This window comes from Capricornis sumatraensis, chromosome 11 (genome assembly GCF_032405125.1).
Source record: "Capricornis sumatraensis isolate serow.1 chromosome 11, serow.2, whole genome shotgun sequence".
Classification (NCBI taxonomy): domain Eukaryota; kingdom Metazoa; phylum Chordata; class Mammalia; order Artiodactyla; family Bovidae; genus Capricornis; species Capricornis sumatraensis.
The window spans coordinates 81,054,785-81,074,399 of NC_091079.1; the positions used below are offsets into that span (position 1 = coordinate 81,054,785).

The following is a 19,615-nucleotide window of genomic DNA, read 5'->3' on the forward strand; positions in this document are numbered from 1 at the left end:
AGTTCAAGATACACAGCATAATGATGTGACTTCCATACATCAGGAAGTGATAACCACAATAAGTTGTCTTTTTTACTACACACCTACAGCCATCCTGTGTGCTTAGTCGCTAAGTCATGTCCAACTCTTTGCGACCCATGGATCATAGCCTGCCAGGCTCCTCTGTCCATGAGATTTCCCAGGCAAGAATACTGAAGTGGGTTGCCATTTCCTTCTCCAGGGGATTTTCCCAGGGGATTCTCCAGGGATTGAACCCAGGTCTCCTGCATTGCAGGCAGATTCCTTACCATATGAGCCTTCAGGGAAGTGTCAGCAGCCATCCTAGTGTGAAGTGGTGTGAAATGGTATCTTATTGTGGCCTTGATTTGCATCTCCCTAACAGATAATGATTTTGAGCATCTTTTCATATACTTATTGACCTTTGGTAGGTATTCTTTAGAGAAGCATTTATCCATTCAGATCCTTTGTCCATTCTAATTGGGTTATTTGAATATGTTCTTTTCTCTGGTATTCATAATTACTGCCTGAATATTCCAAATTTAAAAATTCTCTTTTATTGTTCCTCACGAATCATCAATATGTCTCAGTTTCCATCAAGCTGTATCTCCAAGCCTGCTTCTTGAATTCAGAAGCAGTGAAAAAGCTTCTTGTCAACATGTGTTCCATTTTCTGTTTGGGGTTACAATAGACAGCATTTAGTCTGTCTTCCCTGATGATGGTTCCTTAACAGCAATCTGAAGATTACACGTCTCCTGTGAACTGAGAAACATTTAGGTCCACAGTACATTGTTAATAACGTAATATTCTGTAGTATCACGTAGATGTGATAGCCTAGTGGTGGTGGTTTGGTTGCTAAGTCGTCCAACTCTTTGGACCCCATGGACTGCCGCATGCCAGGTTTCCTTGTCCTTCATTATCTCTTGAAGTTTGCTTAAACTCATGTCCATTGATTCAGTCATGCCATTCAACCACCTCATTCTCTGTCGCCCCCTTCTCCTCCCACCCTCAATCTTTTCCAGCTTCAAGGTCTTTTCTAATGAGTTGGCTCTTCACCTAGTAATAATACCTGTGGAAAATGCCTATAATATCTTTGGTGTTTTAGAGTTCTCAAGCTGTGAAAACATTTTAGTTTGGTATTAAATCTTCTATTTCGTGAAATAATCTTTTTTTTTCCTTTCAATTTCTGAGAACACCAGAGTTGCTAGTATAGTTCCTTTAAGAGGCTAGTAGGCGATCTTAGTCATCCTAAAATGTATCCGTCTTGGGCTGCCTCCAGGACCCTAGGGAATATGTGATCTCCAGGTGATGATACATGGTGTTGGGAGACCCCAGTTATCTGTTGCTCTTCTTATGTGATGCAATTTGCTTCTTCAGAATGTCTAACAATATTTCTTTTCTTTTCAGGTTTTTCAAGCAGAAAATCCCTTTGATTTTATGGAAAACATTTCCTTAGAGGGGAAAACAAATTTCTTTGAGAAACGAGTTTCAGAGTATCAGCGTTTTGCAGTTATGGCAGAAACTACAGATAATGTCTTCACCTTAGATGCAGATTTTTAAAACCCTCCCCATATCGAAACTAATCATTGGTAAATAGCAAGCTATTTTTCTCTTCTTAAAAATGAAACACAAACCCAAAATATCTCCTTTAGGGCTTAGGAGTTTGCTCAAAAGGAAATCTGAAACCAAATATCAATCAAGTTGATTTTATAGAAATATCCTTTAATTTTACTGTTTATCAGTCAGAGTATGACCTCCAAATAATTTTGTTTCATCCCTAAAATATAAGATGGCATTCTGTAGTTGTTAAGAGCATGGGGTGAGGGGTCAGATAGAATTTGAGATTCTGTCCTACTTTGTGTGACCCTTGGAAAGTCAGTTAATCTGTCTAAACCTCAGATGAATGTAAACCCTAAAGTGAATGTGATAGCAGGTTCTAAATTCATAGTGTGTATGAGGATCTCAATCCCACGACATGGGTTCTCAGCCAATACTGCTGTTGCGGCCTCCTCCTCTCTCTCTCCCCCTTCTCCCTCTCCTGTTACTATTATTATTAATAGTGTTAATTGCAGTGATGTGATAAAATTCTCCGTCTCCTCAAAGTAACTGTGATTCTAGGTCCTAAGATCTAGAATTAGATCTTTGTGTTTTTAATGTTTTAGAAGAGTGTAAATATTTCCTCAAAAAGATTGTACTTGTCATTAACATGAGAATAACTTCTTTGACTTTCTCAGCGTTATAGTTAAGGACATTTGGTTCTTAGCTGCTTTGGGCAGAATACTCCAGAGTGGAATCCTTGAGGTTTTCATGACAGTTGACCTTGTAAGCAAAATGATTCTGCTCCTTTAGAAATTAAAAGGATCATTTTAGCCAGATGTAGCCCTGAAATGTTTAAAACCAGGGTGAATTAGCTAGAATGGTATTTCCCAAAGAGTATTATAAGAGCTGTTAGCCTGTCTAGGTCTTTTGTGGGGAGAACAAAAAAGATTCTGTGGTCAAATGAGTTTGGGAAATGTTGTATGCTCCATTCCTCTTTGGAATGTGAAGTTGGTACATCAAACACTGAGAAATTCTGCAGTACCTCAACGTATACCACACTGCATATTCCAGACATACTTAATAAAGATCTGTTTTTCACCTGTTAACATCTCACCTAACATCTCACCTAATGTTCCTCAGAACATAGTTTGGAAAAAGCTGCCCCAGAACTATTTTCTACATGGAAGAAGGGCTTGTGGTCCAAGCAAGGGAGGGCCTGGTGGGGATTATTGAGCCATTTCCACTTTGTGCCAAGCTGAGAAGTGTCCCTGTAATTGACCACAGCTATATTTCTTATACTCCTAAAACTCTCTTATGCTGTTATTGAGATTCAATTATTTTCTGGAACTATGCATGTCACAGGATAGCAGATGGTGAGGGAGACTGAGGCAAGGCCAGCCCACAAGGTCTCTGAGAAGTCTGCTCCCTGTATGGGAGGGAACTGTTAAGAGGTAGCCTGAGCCTAAGCAAGCAGTGGGTTTCCCCAGCCACAGCAAACTGTTGTGTACAATTCTGGTTAATAAGGATTAGAGATTTTCTCTTTGCATAACTTTTTGCTCCATTCAGACCACAACTACCTAATGCATTACAACGGGGAGTTTTCAAGTGGATACAAAAGGAACAGGCCATGACTTTATCTGTTAGAGAGAATATCTAATTTGAGCTATTTTGGCCTATCATAATACCATATACTTATTCAAAGATTCAGAGTTTGCTGAGTGTTTTTATATCACCTCATTTGATCTCAAAACAGCCTTATGAGTTTGATAGAGCAGGCAGGATTGAAATTTTATAGATAGAGGGGGTGAGGCTCAGTCAGGTTCAATGGCTTGGCCAAGATCTGCTCGTAGTCACTGTCACTACAATATATTGTTTTTTTCTTAGAAGTTACCATGTTTCTAATATTTAGTCCTTGCTATCCATCTTGACTTGATTTTGCCTATTTTCCCATTAAAGTATCATATAGTTCAATTAAGATATCACATACATTAATTATTGTATCATAAACATTATAACTATATTCAGGTAATATGTTCAAAGATATTCATCTACTGCTAATACAAAAACTTACATTTAAAGTTGATAATATATCGGTAGTGACATAAGAATAAATGAAAAAAGTTTTATATTGCATATTCCCTTCGTTTTGAATCCACCTCTTTCTCATAGGTAATGACAGGTGCCTTAATATGAAGCTTATTTATCGTAGCATCTACCTAACTGTAGTGGGATGAAGTTTTAATACTGAAATACTGGAGTTTTTAATACACTGGTTTATTATATTCAGTACTCTATTCCCTTTTCCAAGCTTCCAGGTTTCATATTTATTTATTATGTTCAGTATTTTGGTTCTTAGTTCTTAGGGAGTCAAGAACTTGTAGAATCTATTTTTAATATCTCACAAGCAAAGAAAATAATTCAGAACATGTTTATAACTTTTTTTGTTTTAACAGCACATGTATTTAAATCATTGCTATAGTAGTTAAAATTAAGTTTATTATTTAAGAATGTAAAAACTAGTCATTCAATGACAAATTGCATTTATTAAAAATGTTTCACTGTAGCATGTAGAATCATGACTTGAAAGGACTCAGGAAGACTGTTTGCTCCAGTGCTTTCAGACAGGGCTGTTTTGCTGTTTCAGTTACATATGAAAATAAAATAAACAACTATTCTTATAATTTAAGCTTACCTCAGTCATGTTTTTATATATGAAATGTTTCACTCATTTTGAAACATTCAGATGTTTCAGCTTCTTTTGCCATTTTGATTTTCATTTGTTCATGGGAAACATACCATCTTGTATAGTTAAAAAATAAATTCTTTAATATTCAGAATTTTGCATTTTACATTTAAATATGTTAACATCATGTCATAGAATTCCTAAATTACAGTTATTCAGATTAAGCTAAGGGCCACATGTCAATAATTTTCTGTGATTAAGAAAGCTGATGGGCTGCAGGAATGCCAGTTTAATCCTGTAACCAGCTGTTATGTTTTTGAACTAAGATGAGTGAATGGGTAGCCAACTCAGGAACTCTTCATAATCTACGTGAGTGGCACAGATTGGAAATCTGGATATCTTTATTTTTCCCTTCCTTTAAATGGTCTGCTCCTTTTTTAGACAGCTACAGGTTCAAAGGAAAATCTGATAGTCCCAAAGCATTAGGATGAAAGAATTTAAACCTTCAAATTTGGGGCTTAATTCTATTAAAGAAAATACAGGTGAAAATGAAAGACTGAAGAATTTTTTTTTACACAGGTAAAAATATAACAATTCAGCCTTTTTCTAAGTTTACAAGAATCTTAACTTATATATTTGACTCTGTTTTACAACTGTGTTTTGATTTTTCCAAATGTCTGGTCATTTAGCAAAGCAAGTATCTACTATGTACATAGAAAGCTTTATTGAATGTGGTATATGCAAATATTTTTAATGTATTTTACATTATGGTGAAACAAGCCAACCCTGCATATATACAATTTGATTTTTTCCAAAGAAATGTGTTGTTTTGTTCGTTTTTTTGCCTTAGTACATTGAAATAAACTGCATCATGTCTCTGTCATTTGGTGTATGGCCTTTTGAGTAAGAATGTTTCTTTATAAGTGCAGGGGCTATCCTAGTGAAGGACTGTATGTATTTTCCATTTGTGTATGCAGATAAACACATGTTGGTATTACGTTATTCCTCCTACCACTCTTTGACCTAAGTGGCACCCCCTTCAGCTGTCTCTCATCTACTTTCTCTTAATCCATGAGCCTTTCTTCCTGTCTCTTTGTATCCAGCTGAGATTCTACAATATATCATATTGCTAGTAGTAACATTCTTATCAATACCCTGAACTCTGTTCTTTATCTGTGTTTTCTACCCTACGTAGACAATTCAAAGCAATTCTCCATTCTGTTATGAAACAACAATCCAGTTTTTCCCTGTTTGTACCCCCGCAGCCAAATACTGCTAGAGAAAAGTCATATAAGACAAATTGGATCTCCTTTACATTCGTGATTTCCTACTGCCTTAGTCCATCTGGGCCACTATACAAAAACTGCTGTAGAGTGGGTGGCTTAAGCAAGACATTTATTTTTCGCAGTTCTCAAGGTTAGGAAGTCAGAGATCAAGATGCTGCTGCTGCTGCTGCTAAGGTGCATCAGTCATGTCCGACTCTGTGCGACCCCATAGACGGCAGCCCACCAGGCTCCACCGTCCCTGGGATTCTCCAAGCAAGAACACTGGAGTGGGTTGCCATTTCCTTCTCCAATGCATGAAAGTGAAAAGTGAAAATGAAGTCACTGAGTTGTGTCCAACTCTCAGCGACCCCATGGACTGCAGCCTACCAGGCTCCTCCGTCCATAGGATTTTCCACACAAGAATACTGGAGTGGAGTGCCATTGCCTTCTCTGATCAAGATGCTAACAAATGCAATGTCTGGTGAACCTTGTTTCTTGGTTTATAGAAAGCTGCCTACCGGCTGTGCCCTCACATGAAGGGGGCGCTCTCTGAAGGCTCTTTTACAAGGGCGCTAATCTCATTCATGGGCTTCCCTCGTGCGGTTCATTAAAGAATCTGCCTGCTAATGCAGGAGACGTGAGTTCAATCCCTGGGTCGGGAAGGTCCCCTGGAGAAGGAAATGGCAACCCACTCCAGTATTCTTGCCTGGGAAATCCCATGGACAGAGGAGCCTGGTGTGTTACAGTCCATGGGGTCACAAAAGAGTCAGACATGACTTAGCAACTAAACAGCAATCTCATTCATAAGGGCTCTGCCTTTATGATCCACTCACTTCCCAAAGACCTCACCCCCAAATACCACCATACTGGCAATTAGGTTTCATTAAAAAAAAATTTTTTTTTTGTTTGGGGACTAGGTTTCAATATGAATTTTGGTGGGACCCAAACGTACAGTTTTTGCACCTACGTCAGCACTGTCTGACAATCAGTACAATTTCCCGGTAAACTTGTTCTCCATTCTCCACAACTGCTTTTTCACAGTTTCCACACTCTGCTCCTACCCTTGCTCCCCAAAGAGGTACCGCTCTCATGTACTTTTTCTTTTGGGGGTATGGGCACTTAAGAGAGATTCTCAGCAGAAAAAATTGACAATCTAGAACCTAAGAAGTTGGCAGTACAATCCAGGATACAAATTTCTATGCATGATTTCTGCTTGATTACAAGCTGAGAGGGATTGAGGAGAGTATCTCTTCTGCTCTTCCTTCTGGGAATAACAGCCACTTAATCCTGGGAGGTCTTGCTTCTGTTCCCACCACGTGATTCTCACAGCGCTGCCAAAGCTCCTTCATCTGCACAAAGCACACTGCATCTGTCTGGGCACAGCATTATGAATGTGATCCACGCGGGGCCAGGTCCTTACCTAAGGTGTTTTCCAACTGAAACTAAAAGGGAAAAGTTCACTTTTATTCTAATAACAAAGCTAGAGAAAAGGTCCTACCTCTAATGCCAAAGTCCAACCCTATCCCAATTCTTCGCAACTTTTCATTGTGCAGGTAATAAATGCCTATATTTTGCCTGAGATAGTTCAAAGTAAGTTTCTTGTGTGTGCTTAGTCTCTCAGTCATTTTGTGCTACTCTTTGTGACCCTTTGGACTGTAGCCCCCCAGGCTCCGCCGTCCCTGGGATTCTCCAGGCAAGAACACTGGAGTGCGTTACCATTTCCTCCTCCACGGGATCTTCCGGACCCAGGAATCGAATCCGTCTCCTGCATTACAGGCAGATTCTTCCTCACTAGTGCCACCTGGGAAGCCCAGGCTTCTTGATTTGCAACCAAAAGGACCGTAGTTAAGGCAGAAAATGGTTCTGGAAACAAAACCAAGTGACAGGAAAGAACCTGGGTGTTTATGTGTGTTTCAATCCAGGAGCTGACAGTCTGGAATTTGCACCTTGGGTGATCCCCAAGAGCCAGGTGTTCGAGTCTTCAGTGAAAGGAAAGTACTGTCTGGAGGACAAGGTGACGAGGAGCAAGGAGCTGAGCTGAGTTGTGAGTCTCAGAAGAGCACGGTTGTTTCAAAAGAATGTGGTGTCTGTGGCCTGTATGATCAGTCGGCAATAAAAAAAAAAAAAGAAAAAACAACTGTCCTTGCTTTACATGACCTTTTTAGGTGACTTGTGCATCTGGGCTTTCTGCCCCATATGCCACCTCTCACAACCATAGCTGCTCTCTGTTCATTTCTCCAGGTTGGTATGTTCACACATCAGGAAAAAAGCATCTCCAGTGTGTGTGAGTATGCTCTCGACAGTGCCTCACCAGTAACAATGGTGTCCAGGTTCTAAGAGGAAAAATGTGTGCTTCACTGTATTTTGAACACTTAATTCTTAATAAAATATTCTTTGTACATACTTTAGCATTTATAGGAAGAGGCAATGGCACCCTACTCCAGTACTCTTGCCTGGAAAATCCCATGGATGGAGGAGCCTGGAAGGCTGCAGTCCATGGGGTCACTGAGGGTCGGACACAACTGAGCGACTTCACTTTCACTTTTCACTCTCATGCATTGGAGAAGGAAATGGCAACCCACTCCAGTGTTCTTGGCTGGAGAATCCCAGGGACTGGGGAGCCTGGTAGGCTGCAGTCTATGGGGTCGCACATAGTCGGACACGACTGAAGTGATTTTTGCAATCATATTATTGCAATCATTTCATTGGTTCCCTGATTTTATGCGGAATTACTGTATCATAGTAATATTGGTTTAGCCTAAAAGTTCTTTGGGGTTTTCGAAAAACCTGAAGGAAATTTTCAGCCAAACTGGTAGTTTTTAAGTGACCTGAGGCTCAGACAAGTTAAGTTACTTGCCCAAGGCCACACAACTAGTAAAAGTTAGAGGCAGGACTCCAACCCAGCTGTCGTGGCTTTAAATCCCATTTTTTCACTGAGTGCACCCAAATTCTCTTCCTTCTACTGCTGGAAGCCCTTGGCTTCCTGTGGGTGGTACCCCCCCACCCCCCCCGGAAGATTCAGGAAACGGTTTTGCCTGGGGTCACATCTCCTGACTTCCTCATGGTGGAGCCCTTGAGCCACTGGTTTCTCAGCTCAGGTGCTGCTGCTTTACCCAGGAGCTGAGGAGTTAGATTTTAAAGGACGATTCTGTTTCCAGTTTAGCTTCGGCTGCTTGGCTGGAGCATGGCGCCCAGAAACATGCAAGAAACTCACGCTCAGCCTTGGTCCTTTAGAAGGGCAAACTCCCAGCAGGAGCCCACAAGGGATTTCAGTGCTGGCTGACTATATAGAGACGAATGTCGAGGGGGCTGTGCAAATTTTGGTAGCCCCTGAAAGAGGAGAAACCTCATTCTATAAACGGATGCCATGCAGTTATAACACAACTGACAAACTACACACCTCTTGTGAGATATCAGGAGCCCCAGAACTAGTCACAGAGTCACCTGTGACTGTTTGCTTCTCTGTCAGTTTGGGAGGAGGGGGTGGTGGAGAGGGGAGGGTTGGGAATGGCAGAAAGGGGGTACTGACCCTCTAGCCCCTTCTGGGAGGATCTGGGGATGGAGGCAATGTACTAGCTCTTGTCTGTTGCGCCTGAAAAGGTCACGTGTGTTCCTTTGGCCCTGGATACCCAAAACTCTCCTCCATTTTGGTCTGAGGAGGGTGATACCTACATTTGGGGCAGGATGGGGGTATTTTCACAATTCAGGTTATGGGAAGCAGATTTCCTGAGAGTTAGGGGCCATTGAATGATACTTTATCCTATGAAGCCTAATTTTTTTTCCTTAACAAATTTTAGTTTTGAGCCTCTAGGTTTATTACTGGGGAGTGAATCTGTGTCCAGTATTGTGTTATTACTCCCCGTAAAGAGCAGGGCCCCACTGACAACCCTCTACACCTGCCGCACAGCTACAAGCTTATTAAAACACAGGGTGCTGGGCCTGCCAGTGCTTGCTTCTCTCGTGTGCAAGAGCTCAAGAATCTGCATTTGGAAATTCCACTCCTGGTGGAATTTGGTGGAATATCTGCTGGTCTTGGAGAGTTCCTGGAGACTGCAGCTCTCCCTGAGGACATAGACACTGACGGACACCATTGTGCAATCCTCTCTCTGGCCTAAATCTGTCTTGACCCAGTTAACTCGTTTACAGCCTGCAGAAAGCACCTCAAAATGTGGGACACTGTGCTATTGTTAGGTGTGAGAGAGCACAGGCTTTAAACTACTTGACTCAAATCCTGATGCTTGACCATTTACTGGCTGGACTTTGGCAAGTCGCTATCTGTAAAAGTGGGAAGAAAAACAGTGTGGACTTCTTGTGTTGCTGCCTAAGTATGCAGAACACCCAAGACAGCACCCAGCACGTAGTAAGCACTCGACAAGCGATGCTATTATCTCAAAGCTTCTGTCTAGCACTAAAATTCTGACTCTATGCTTGAAACATTCTCATTAGCTTAGAGAGACCTTAAAATCAATAGTTCCTGCAAGGCTATGTCACCTTTAATAATTTCATCACTGGCTAGGTTTCATTTCCATCGTACAGAATGTTTTTTTTTAGTATAAATTTCTAAATGATCTTAGTATCTAGCATTTTAGTTGGCGAGGAAATATATTTGTGTGCTTCTTTAGCAAATAAGATAGCTTTACTCTGCCTACAACATCAGGAGCAAGTGAAACTTAGTTCACTTTAATCACCTATACGGGTTTAGGAACCCTTACTGATACTTTTGAGCTGTGGTGTTGGAAGAGACTCTTGAGAGTCTCTTGGACTGCAAGGAGATCCAACCAGTCCATTCTAAAGGAGATCAGCCCTGGGTGTTCTTTGGAAGAAATGCTAAAGCTGAAGCTCCAGTACTTTGGCCACCTCATGCAAAGAGTTGACTCATTGGAAAATACTCTGATGCTGGGAGGGATGGGGGGCAGGAGGAGAAGGGAACGACAGAGGATGAGATGGCTGGATGGCATCACTGACTTAATGGACGTGAGTCTGAGTGAACTCTGGGAGTTGGTGATGGACAGGGAGGCCTGGCGTGCTGAGATTCATGGGGTCACAAAGAGTCGGACATGACTGAGCGACTGAACTGAACTGAACTGCTGTTTTTACTAACATTCCTTTTTAAGGCTAATGAACAAATCACAAGCCTTCATAATGAATAATTCCCATTTCATTTTACAAGCAGCAGAGTCAAGTAACTTTAGTGCCGTGATATATCATGGCTCTAAGAAGAGACTTCAGTCCCACGAGATTATTCCCCTGCTGTTCCCTCCACTGGATTGAGAGGTTCAGGGTCCAGATTTGCCGCCCCTTGGCCTGTGAAGCCGCTCATTGCACCAGCTGGGATTCAGGCTGGTTTTCCTTTGTAGTAGGGATCTCAGTTTGAGCCTAGGCCCTATCAATGGGGGGAATGACTGGTATTTTGAGAGAACTTGTGTGGTGGCTCAACTGAAGTTTCTTTGTATGGGGTCTCCTGGGAGGGAATCAACCCTGGGGCAAGGAGGAGACAGGTCTGCTGGGTTTGACTCAAGTGCTGAGACAAGGCAGAGATTCTGAATGTAGCATGGAGGGCATGAATCAAACCCTCCCAGGAAGGACAAGGATGAAGGTAGAGCTAGAAAGAGTGGCTTCATCTTGTCCATGTTAAGATGCAAACCACACCGAGGAGAACACAAAAAGGAGAGATCCAGGGCCCCTTCCAGGCCAACTTGTAGCCAACTTTGGTGCCTGGCAGAGCAGTAAAAAGTGGATGTGCCAGGTTGTTCCTCCTTCTTGCTGTTGTAGATACACACACATACCACACTCTAATACATGGGTACATCCATATACAACTTTATACATATTTATGATTTTCCCCTGGGACAAATTGGGTCAAAGAAATGCAGGACTCTGAAGCTGTCCTGCTTTCAAAAAACTGTATAGAAGTGAAATATGCACATATACATAGGTCTGTCTTTTTTTCCTTAAATAATAGAGATATACAAAACTTCCTTTTGTTAAAAACTAAAACTGTAGACATATTCTAAAACCTTTTCTTTGGCCTTACAAGGGGAATTTTTATTTAACCACACTTCTACTTATTCTTATGGCAGATAGTCTTAGCTGTCTACTCCAAAGCCATCCCCAACCCTTGCCTATTTTCAATGACAGAAACTGAAAAGCCATGTACTTCCTTTCCCAGATTCCCTCGTAGCTAGGCATGGCTAACTGACCGAGTTTGGCTAATAAAACATGAAGGAAAACTTCTGGGGTTTTATAAAGAAAGCTTTCCTCTCCACTGAGAGTGAGTCTTATGAAAAGAAAAGCTCTCCCAAAAATACTTCTTTGTGCCCTGCCTTCAAAGAATCGCATCCTTGGATCAGTGGCAGCCGTCTTGTGACCACAAGGCAACAAGCACGTGGAAAAACAGCAAGGGTGAGATTTTGGTGATGGAAGAGGTAAAAGGCAAAAGACGCCTGAGTTTTGAAGGTGCTGTTACGTGTCTAGGCCATGTCCTACCTCTTATGTTTTACGAGTATCAAGATGACCCGGGCTATTCTTAATCACGGCTTCTATCTTGCACTTATTCACTCGGTCATGTCTGACTCTTTACGACCCCATGGACTGTAGCCTGCCATGTTCCTCTGTCCATGGGGATTCTCCAGGCAGGAATACTGGAGTGGCCTCCACCAGGGGATCTTCCCAACCCAGGGATCGAATCCAGGTGTCCTGCATTGCAGGCGGATTCTTTACCATCTGAGCCACCAGAAAAGCCCATGGCTTGTATTACTTATAACAACTGTATCTTAACTGAAAAAGCTTTGCTTTTTTAAACACTTCAGAATGAGATCATTATTCCCCTTCTCTCATCCTGCATTCCTTACCCATAGTGTGGTCTCAATACTCCCACTGCGATTACATTCTTTACAAAGCATTTAAAAAGGTGAAGACACCCAGGTCCCTTTCTCAGCAATTCTGGCATCCTTCACTAATGTTCATTCCAGTTCTGGTTCCACCCAGCTTTTCCACCTTTTGGCAGAGGACAGAAGGCAGCTCTGAGCAGTCAACTATCTTCCTTGTGGCTTCACCCAGCCACCCCGCCAACTCTGCATTTCCCCACGGCAGCAAGGCCAGAAGGGGTGTGCAAGGCACTCTTGGGTCCTGCTGCTGGGCTAGCCTGCATGCTTCTCATTCTGGGGGCTGAAGCCCAGTGCCTTTCCTTCCTGAGGAGGAGGTCACGGTGGATGGGATCTCTGTGCCACTGCCTCTAACTGAGACCGTGTTAGAAACACTTAATGTGCAAACCAGAACCTTTGTTCTGACAATAGTACATAAGGTGCTTGTGCCTGAAATACAAAGAATTCAAGGATTCTTTCAAAGACAGCCGGAATCATTTTCCCTTCCGCAGGTATGTTTGGACTGAGTGAAATGTTTGACTGTATTACCCCTGAATGGCTGGTTTCCTGTTGTGATTTAACTAATATTCAAGTTTCCTGTGACAGGAATAAATTACAGGGCTTAGACCTTTCCCAAACGGCCTAGCAGGAGGCTGTGGGAGTATGTGCTGTGTTGAGTGGGAAGGGGCAGGCTGGTAAGGAAAGCCCCCTTCCTGGTTTGGGGCTGGATACGCAAGGAGAGAGTGGAAGGCCAGGCAGAGGCTCGGCTGGAGATATCGCGGGTGCACTTGGCAGAGATCAAGGTTCCCAGCATGTGGTGCAGTGAAAATTACTGGGTTGGGAATCACAAAGAAAAGTGGAAAGATGAAACACTTCAGTCAGACAGATGAGAAGATCTTGGATCCACCATTGATTAGCCATGTGACGTTGGATAAGTGGTTTAAACTCCTCCACAGCTCAGTTTTCCTATCTGTAAAGTGGGGATGCCTTAAAAAAATCTTTTGGTTGCATCACACAGCATGTGGGCTCTTAGTTTCCTCGACCAGGGATTAAACCAGTGCCCACTGTACTGGAAACATGGAGCCTTAACCTCTGGACCACCAGGGAAATCCTGGGGATGCCTTTTGATTTGAGGTTTATAAGAGTATGAGGTGAACAGTTCACTGAAGTAAAATAAGGAACCTGGATCTGATCTGGGTGTAGAAAGGGAAGGGGGCTGAGGTGGGAGAGGAGTCAGGTCTCAGTTTGGGCCTTAGCAGGTGGTGGTGGGTTTTAACTGTTAAATAGTTTAAAGTGGTGGCTGACTCCTGTGTGGTTAGGCTAGGCCTTTAAAGCTGTGTTACTCTCAAGATAACCTCATACCACCCAGGGGTTTATTTTCTGGAAAAGGAAACTAAGGTTCAGAAGAGTTAAGAACTTTGCTCAAGGTTTCACAGCTGTTGCAAGTTAGAGCAGTAATAACTGGAACTAGACCTAGGCAATTAGTTTTAACTTTAAATCTTGCTTGATAGCTTGACTTTTAAAGCTCTCAGCCTCAAGCCCACAAAGGGTAAAATGAACAAATTTCGGGCAATCCCCACCCTTCATGCCCTCCCTCCATTCCTTACCCTCTTAACTTTCTCAGCTATGAATTTTCCTACCACTAACCTCATACTCAGTAGAAATCTTCCCAAACTCAGGAACAAGATAAGGGTGTCCGCTTTTACCGCTGCTATTTATCATAATTCTGGAAGTTCCAGCCAGAGTAATTAGGCAAGAAAATGAAATAAAATGTATCCAAATTGGAGATAAAGAGGTAAAACTGTCTCTTTCACAGTTGACAATTTTACATATAGATATGAATGTTTAAACTTGTTCACAATAAAGTGCAAAAGACTGATGATGTCTGAGTATTTTCTCACAGAAGTATTTACTGTCAAATCAGTGCAATAAATTCTGCATATGAAATTTATTGCATCAATCAGCTGGTATAAACTTTTTTTAAATTAACTTTTCCATGGCCACTGAAATCACAGTATCCACAGAGTAAACTGCCCTGCCCACATTGTCACATATTGCCTCTTCTCAGGCCCCTTTCTCCTCTTTCTTTCTCCTACCGTCCTGCTCTTTTCATCTGTTGGAGGGAAGGATGGACTGAATCAGTGGTTCTTTTTTAATTATTAATTTTTATTGAAGTATAGTTGCTTTACAAAATAAATTCACCTATTTTTTTTTTGCCTCAGACCCTGCAGCACATGGGATCTTAGTTCTCTAACCAGGGGTCAAACCTGCAGCCCCAACCTCGGGAGCACAGAGTCTTAACCACTGGACCACCAGGAAAGTCCCCCCATCAGTGGTTCTTAAACTATGGTAACTGGATGAGCAGCATCAGCATCACCTGGAAACTTGTGAGGCACAAATTCTCTAGCCCTGCCTGGCTCACTGAGTCAGAAAACCTGGGCTGGGGCTCATGGATCTGAGATTTACCAAGCTCTCCAGGTGCTCTAATGCACATCCAAGTTTGAGAATTACCAGACCATGGAATAGAGGTAAATCAATAATTTATGCCTGTCGGAGAATGTTGGAATATTAGCTAAATAATGGCAGGAAGTAAGTAAGCTATGATGTAGCCAGACATGCTTCACATAGCATGCCCTGCACATTAGCTTAACTTAGCTTGGCATCTTGGCAAGGGTTGCCCATTGGGCTGTTGCCTGGCCCCTGCCCCGCCATCTAGGGCTTCTGGGCCTCTTCCTGGCCCTTCATGCACTCTGGCTCCTCCTAAGCTGAGGCAGACACCAGCCCCTCAGTTTGGTAACACTGTTTTCTAGATAGCCTCCTTCTGCCTGTCACCCTGAATTTTGGTTCTGCATCTCTGAAATCCTGGAGGCCTAGCACCTTGAACATTTAGTTCTCTCTTACAAGCTCATGGAAATGATTACACAGACATTCCCATCACCGGAAATTCCCTTGTGTCTCCCCTTTCTGTCTTCCCTGCCATGGGGCAACTTACATTTTCTTTCTTTTTTTAAATTAAATTTTAAAAATCTTATTATTTGTACGCACCTTGCAGTGTGTGGTTTATCTTAATTCTCTGACCAGGGATTGAACCCACCCCTTCTGCAGTGGAAGTGTAGAGTCTTAACCCCTGGACTGCCAGGAAAATCCAAAGTTACATCTTCTTCATCCAACCCTCAGAGCAAAGCAATGGCACCTGGCTTATCTGCTTACTTCATTTGTTCCAGGATCCTTTCACCCGTGATCTCGTTCTAATCAAAATGCAACTGTGTGGGGAGTTGCCAAGGCCCTCTGATGAGAAGTTGCTGTTTAAAAAGGACAGCTCTTCACCTGGCAGCCAGGTGGAACTTTTGTTACCCTTGAGACTCACAGCAGCATCATTTTCTTCAAAGGTTATTCCTGCTACCAGAGGTAACTTGTGTGAGGAGCGGGCCTGGCTGGTGAGCCTTACCGGCAATCGAGGTATGTCGTTTACTTGCAGTATGGAAGTGAAAATGTCCCCAGCTTTTGGCTATGTGTGCAAGCCTCGTGGTGTACAGCTGTAAGCCAATGTTTGTCAAAACATGGGGCTTTATTCACTGGCTTGGGAAGTGCCTGGGTGACTGGCTAGAAGATTCTTGTGCCTCAGCTCAGACCTGCTCATTTAGACTTTCTGAGGGTGGACCCAGAATTCACATGCTTAGAGACTCTGGAAGTAATTTGTTATGCACCCCCAAGTTTTGACTATTTGATTTGTTTCTAGTACTGATTTATTTCTAGTCAGGATTTATCCCAGAATAATCCATGTAGTGTGAGTCATGTTGCAACCAGGCTCAACTGTTGTAAATGCCCCCATTTTGTAAATGCTTTTTCTTGGCTGTCGGGAAATCAAGGCCAAGGCAGTCTGTGGGCACGAGCAAAGCCCCACTGAAGTACACACACACACACACACCACTGAAGTACACACCCCACTGAAGTACACACCCCACTGAAGCACACACACCCCACTGACGTCAGTCTTCCACTTTCCCTGCTCTTGCCCTCACCTGTTGCTGTGAGACCCTCAGATCCAGATTTTTTGAGAAGCGGGCAAAGGCTACCTCTTGTAGCTCGTGATCCAGGCATGGCTCTGCTGCCATTTCCTCTCTGTCCCTGACTTGCCCTGACACTGTCCTCCATTCAGCGAGAAACTCCAGAGGTGCCCAGTGTGAGAACACCAGCGCCTGTGTCAAGGTATCACCTTAACGCAGAGGTGGGGAGAATCGTTCCATCTAAAACTTTTCATCTTATTTATCACCAAAGTCCCAAAGCAGAACTGTGTGTGCACAGGGCCTTACAGATTCCCTCGTGAAAATGCTTCCTCCAGCATCTGCCTCCAATTTTTCTTCAGAGAGGCTTAAAAATAGTCCTGGAGATTGGGTAGCTATACACATTCTCTCTCTCTCTTTCACACACACGCACACACACACAAAAGCCCCTTAGGTCTGCCAACCGGTGCAAATAAACACCTAAAGAGTGCATGAAATTGTCAAGGATCCAGACTCCAGATTCCAGTCTGGACTAAACCAGGACAGCTGGTATCTAGGGACATGCAGAACACAAAGACTCCGACCTTAGTTTTTCCCTGCCCACTGTCCACTAGTGTAGCCACAGAGTTCTCTTTCCTTCCTACACAGGCCCCTCGCAACTGAGAATAGCTGGTAAGTCTGCTCTGCAAATTCAGATCCACCCAGGAAGGTTGATCATAGGGTTCTGAGCACACATGTCCTCTTTGGAGCCCTTTGATGCTGAAGTTTGCACTACCAGAGAAGAGATACTTTTTGGAGATATTTCTGTGGTTAAAAAGGGGAGTCTGAGTGGGACTTTAAAAAATGTTAAATAAAAATGTAATTATAAGAATTTGCTTTCATCTCATAGCTAAATGCTTTGGAGTATGTGTCTTTCACTCATAGGGTGTTTGTTTTGTTTTCAACTTGGTGTTTTAACACTTGGTTCTTCTCTGGTAAATTCTCTTTTCATCTTTATTCTGTTACAAATATTTTCTAATTTTTCTCTTTATGGCTCCTTAGATACACCCATCATTTAAAAGTGGACACTGAGTTTACAAATACATGGGGTTTTTAAAGTATCTATAGTATTAATTTTTCATTTTGATATTAATTTCTCATTTAAATGCTTCCTCCTCTGCAATCACTGTCTGCAATCAGTCTTCCAACTTTATTGAGTTAGATCAAAGCCTTTCAGCTAAGTCAATGATCTCTCTTGGTAAATATCACATTGCACTTGAAAATACATGGGTTATTTTCAAGTATCTTTTGCTATTGATTTCTTTTTTCCTCAGGAACAATACTGATTTCTAACATAATTCCACAGTGATAAGAGGACAGACTCTCTGATTTCAATACCTTTAGACCATGAAATTTTTGTGTCTTGTTTTGTTTTATGTCCCTGGATATGTTCCAGTGTCTCCTAGTTTATAGTATATGGAAACTTGGATAATTTATATCCCACTGCTGTGTGAAAATTGTATAAATTTTAATTATGTTGAATTGGTTCACAGTGTTTTCAGGTCTACTATAGCTTTCTACTTTTCTGTATATTCATTCTATTAATTTTTGAGAGTTTGGTATTAAAACTACAACTAAAAATCTACTTAAAATATTTATCTTCTTGAAATAATTGTAATATATAATAGAATTATATGTAACTTTGTTCTGTGTTTTCCAAGTCTCCTCTAAGTATGTTATCATAGTTTCATTAAAAAATCTACAAACAAACAAGAAACACTTGGTTCTTTAGCCCTGGGACAATAATCAATCTGATAGAATCACATCATCATATAATGGACCAGAGGACAGCCTGCCTTTCATGGAGCTGGTGTCCGAGAGAATCTCAAGCTGTCCTTCAGTTTGGCTGCCCAGCGGGCTCTGTAGGGATCTGGACAAGCTTCATTATCCAGCGAATTCTGCTGCTGTCTTTCCTATTGTACCTAAAAGGAGGATCATGGCTTTCTCTGAAAGTTATCTCAATGATTTTGTTAGGAAGGGAAGGAAAAAGTGGAATGACTCTAAAATGGATGTAATGGGGGCTTAATTTCAAAAGGTCACAATACAGTGGCCTTCAGATGCCCAATTGAATGCAAGCTCAATCCCCCATAGGCAGCATCCGGATAGGGAATCGTGCAGAGTTGTTTGATGCTTGGGCGGCTTGATCATATGAAAGATAGGGATTGGGGTGGAATGAGGAGGCACCTTGGATGGATTTCTTCGGAGAGAAATGCTATTCTGTTGTGAGCCCCACTCATCTGCAAGGAGAGGGGAAGGAACTTCCCTTTCAAGGCTAGCAAGGGCACTTCCAGGGGACTCCCTGGCAAGCTTGACCTGTTCTCTTTGCACTTGAGAAACACAGGGGAGGGATCTATGTTCATAAGCGAGAGAATGCAAGTGCAGTGGCTCAGAATTGAGGTGGTTTTGTTGGAGTGAACTTGCAGGAATTCCCATGGGCCAGGAAGAAAGAATTGTCTTGGATCTGCCTTTTACCCAAGATGGTTTTTGCTAGAAGGGCACACCAACAGTGAGGGTATGTGTGGGGTGGACCCCCAGGAAAGCAGAAGCCATCAAAGGTAGGGGCGGCTGGTGGTGGTGGAATGGGGGCGTAAATGAAAGCTGCCAAATAGAGGAAGGCCGCATCCCTTAGCCTGTGGGATTACAATCGTAGTCCCCTAGGAGGGACTCTTCCCCAGGTCTTCAGAAGACCTCCGCAAAGAAAGAGCGAGCGTTAAACAGCTGCCAATCTAACTGAGGGAGGAGACAATTTCTGGAAGCAATTTCCAGTTCCTTACCACACTTCCTCCCTGGATGGGGGAGAGGGAGAGACTGAGCTGTAAGTGCCCTGCCCAACAGCTTCTTTGTGAAAATTAGGGAAAGAAGGAAATGGCACCCCACTCCAGTATTCTTGCCTGGAGCATCCCATGGACAGAGGAACCTGTGTTTGCAAGAGTTGGACACGACTTAGCGACTAACCCCCCAAACACCATGAATATGGATGGTGGCCCTCCCCCTCGGCATTGTTCAGCACTCTGTTTGCACACTTGTTAAGTGTTAATCCTGAGACAAAATTGTAAGAAAACCCGTTTGACCTGGGGGGTGGAGGAGGGGAAGAAGTGTATTTGGTGTATTTTATGCTAAATCAAGTTAGAAGTTTTAATTAATATCTTAGACTGAACATCACTGGGTTGATTTGGATTTGTGATTTATGGACGCTGGGAGAGGGTATAATCCAAGGAATAGGAA

The 19,615-nt window shown here is 42.5% G+C and overlaps 1 protein-coding gene across 1 annotated transcript in view; it reads left to right on the plus strand.

Annotated features, from left to right (window-relative positions):
- The window catches only part of RRM2B (ribonucleotide reductase regulatory TP53 inducible subunit M2B), a 30,448-nt gene extending 28,891 nt beyond the window's left edge, over nucleotides 1-1,557 (plus strand). Inside the window, exon 9 of the mRNA XM_068983898.1 lies at nucleotides 1,405-1,557. Coding sequence (XP_068839999.1) covers nucleotides 1,405-1,557 — 153 coding nt within the window. The remainder of the gene's footprint in view (nucleotides 1-1,404) is intronic.
- The last annotated feature ends 18,058 nt before the right edge of the window (nucleotides 1,558-19,615 follow it).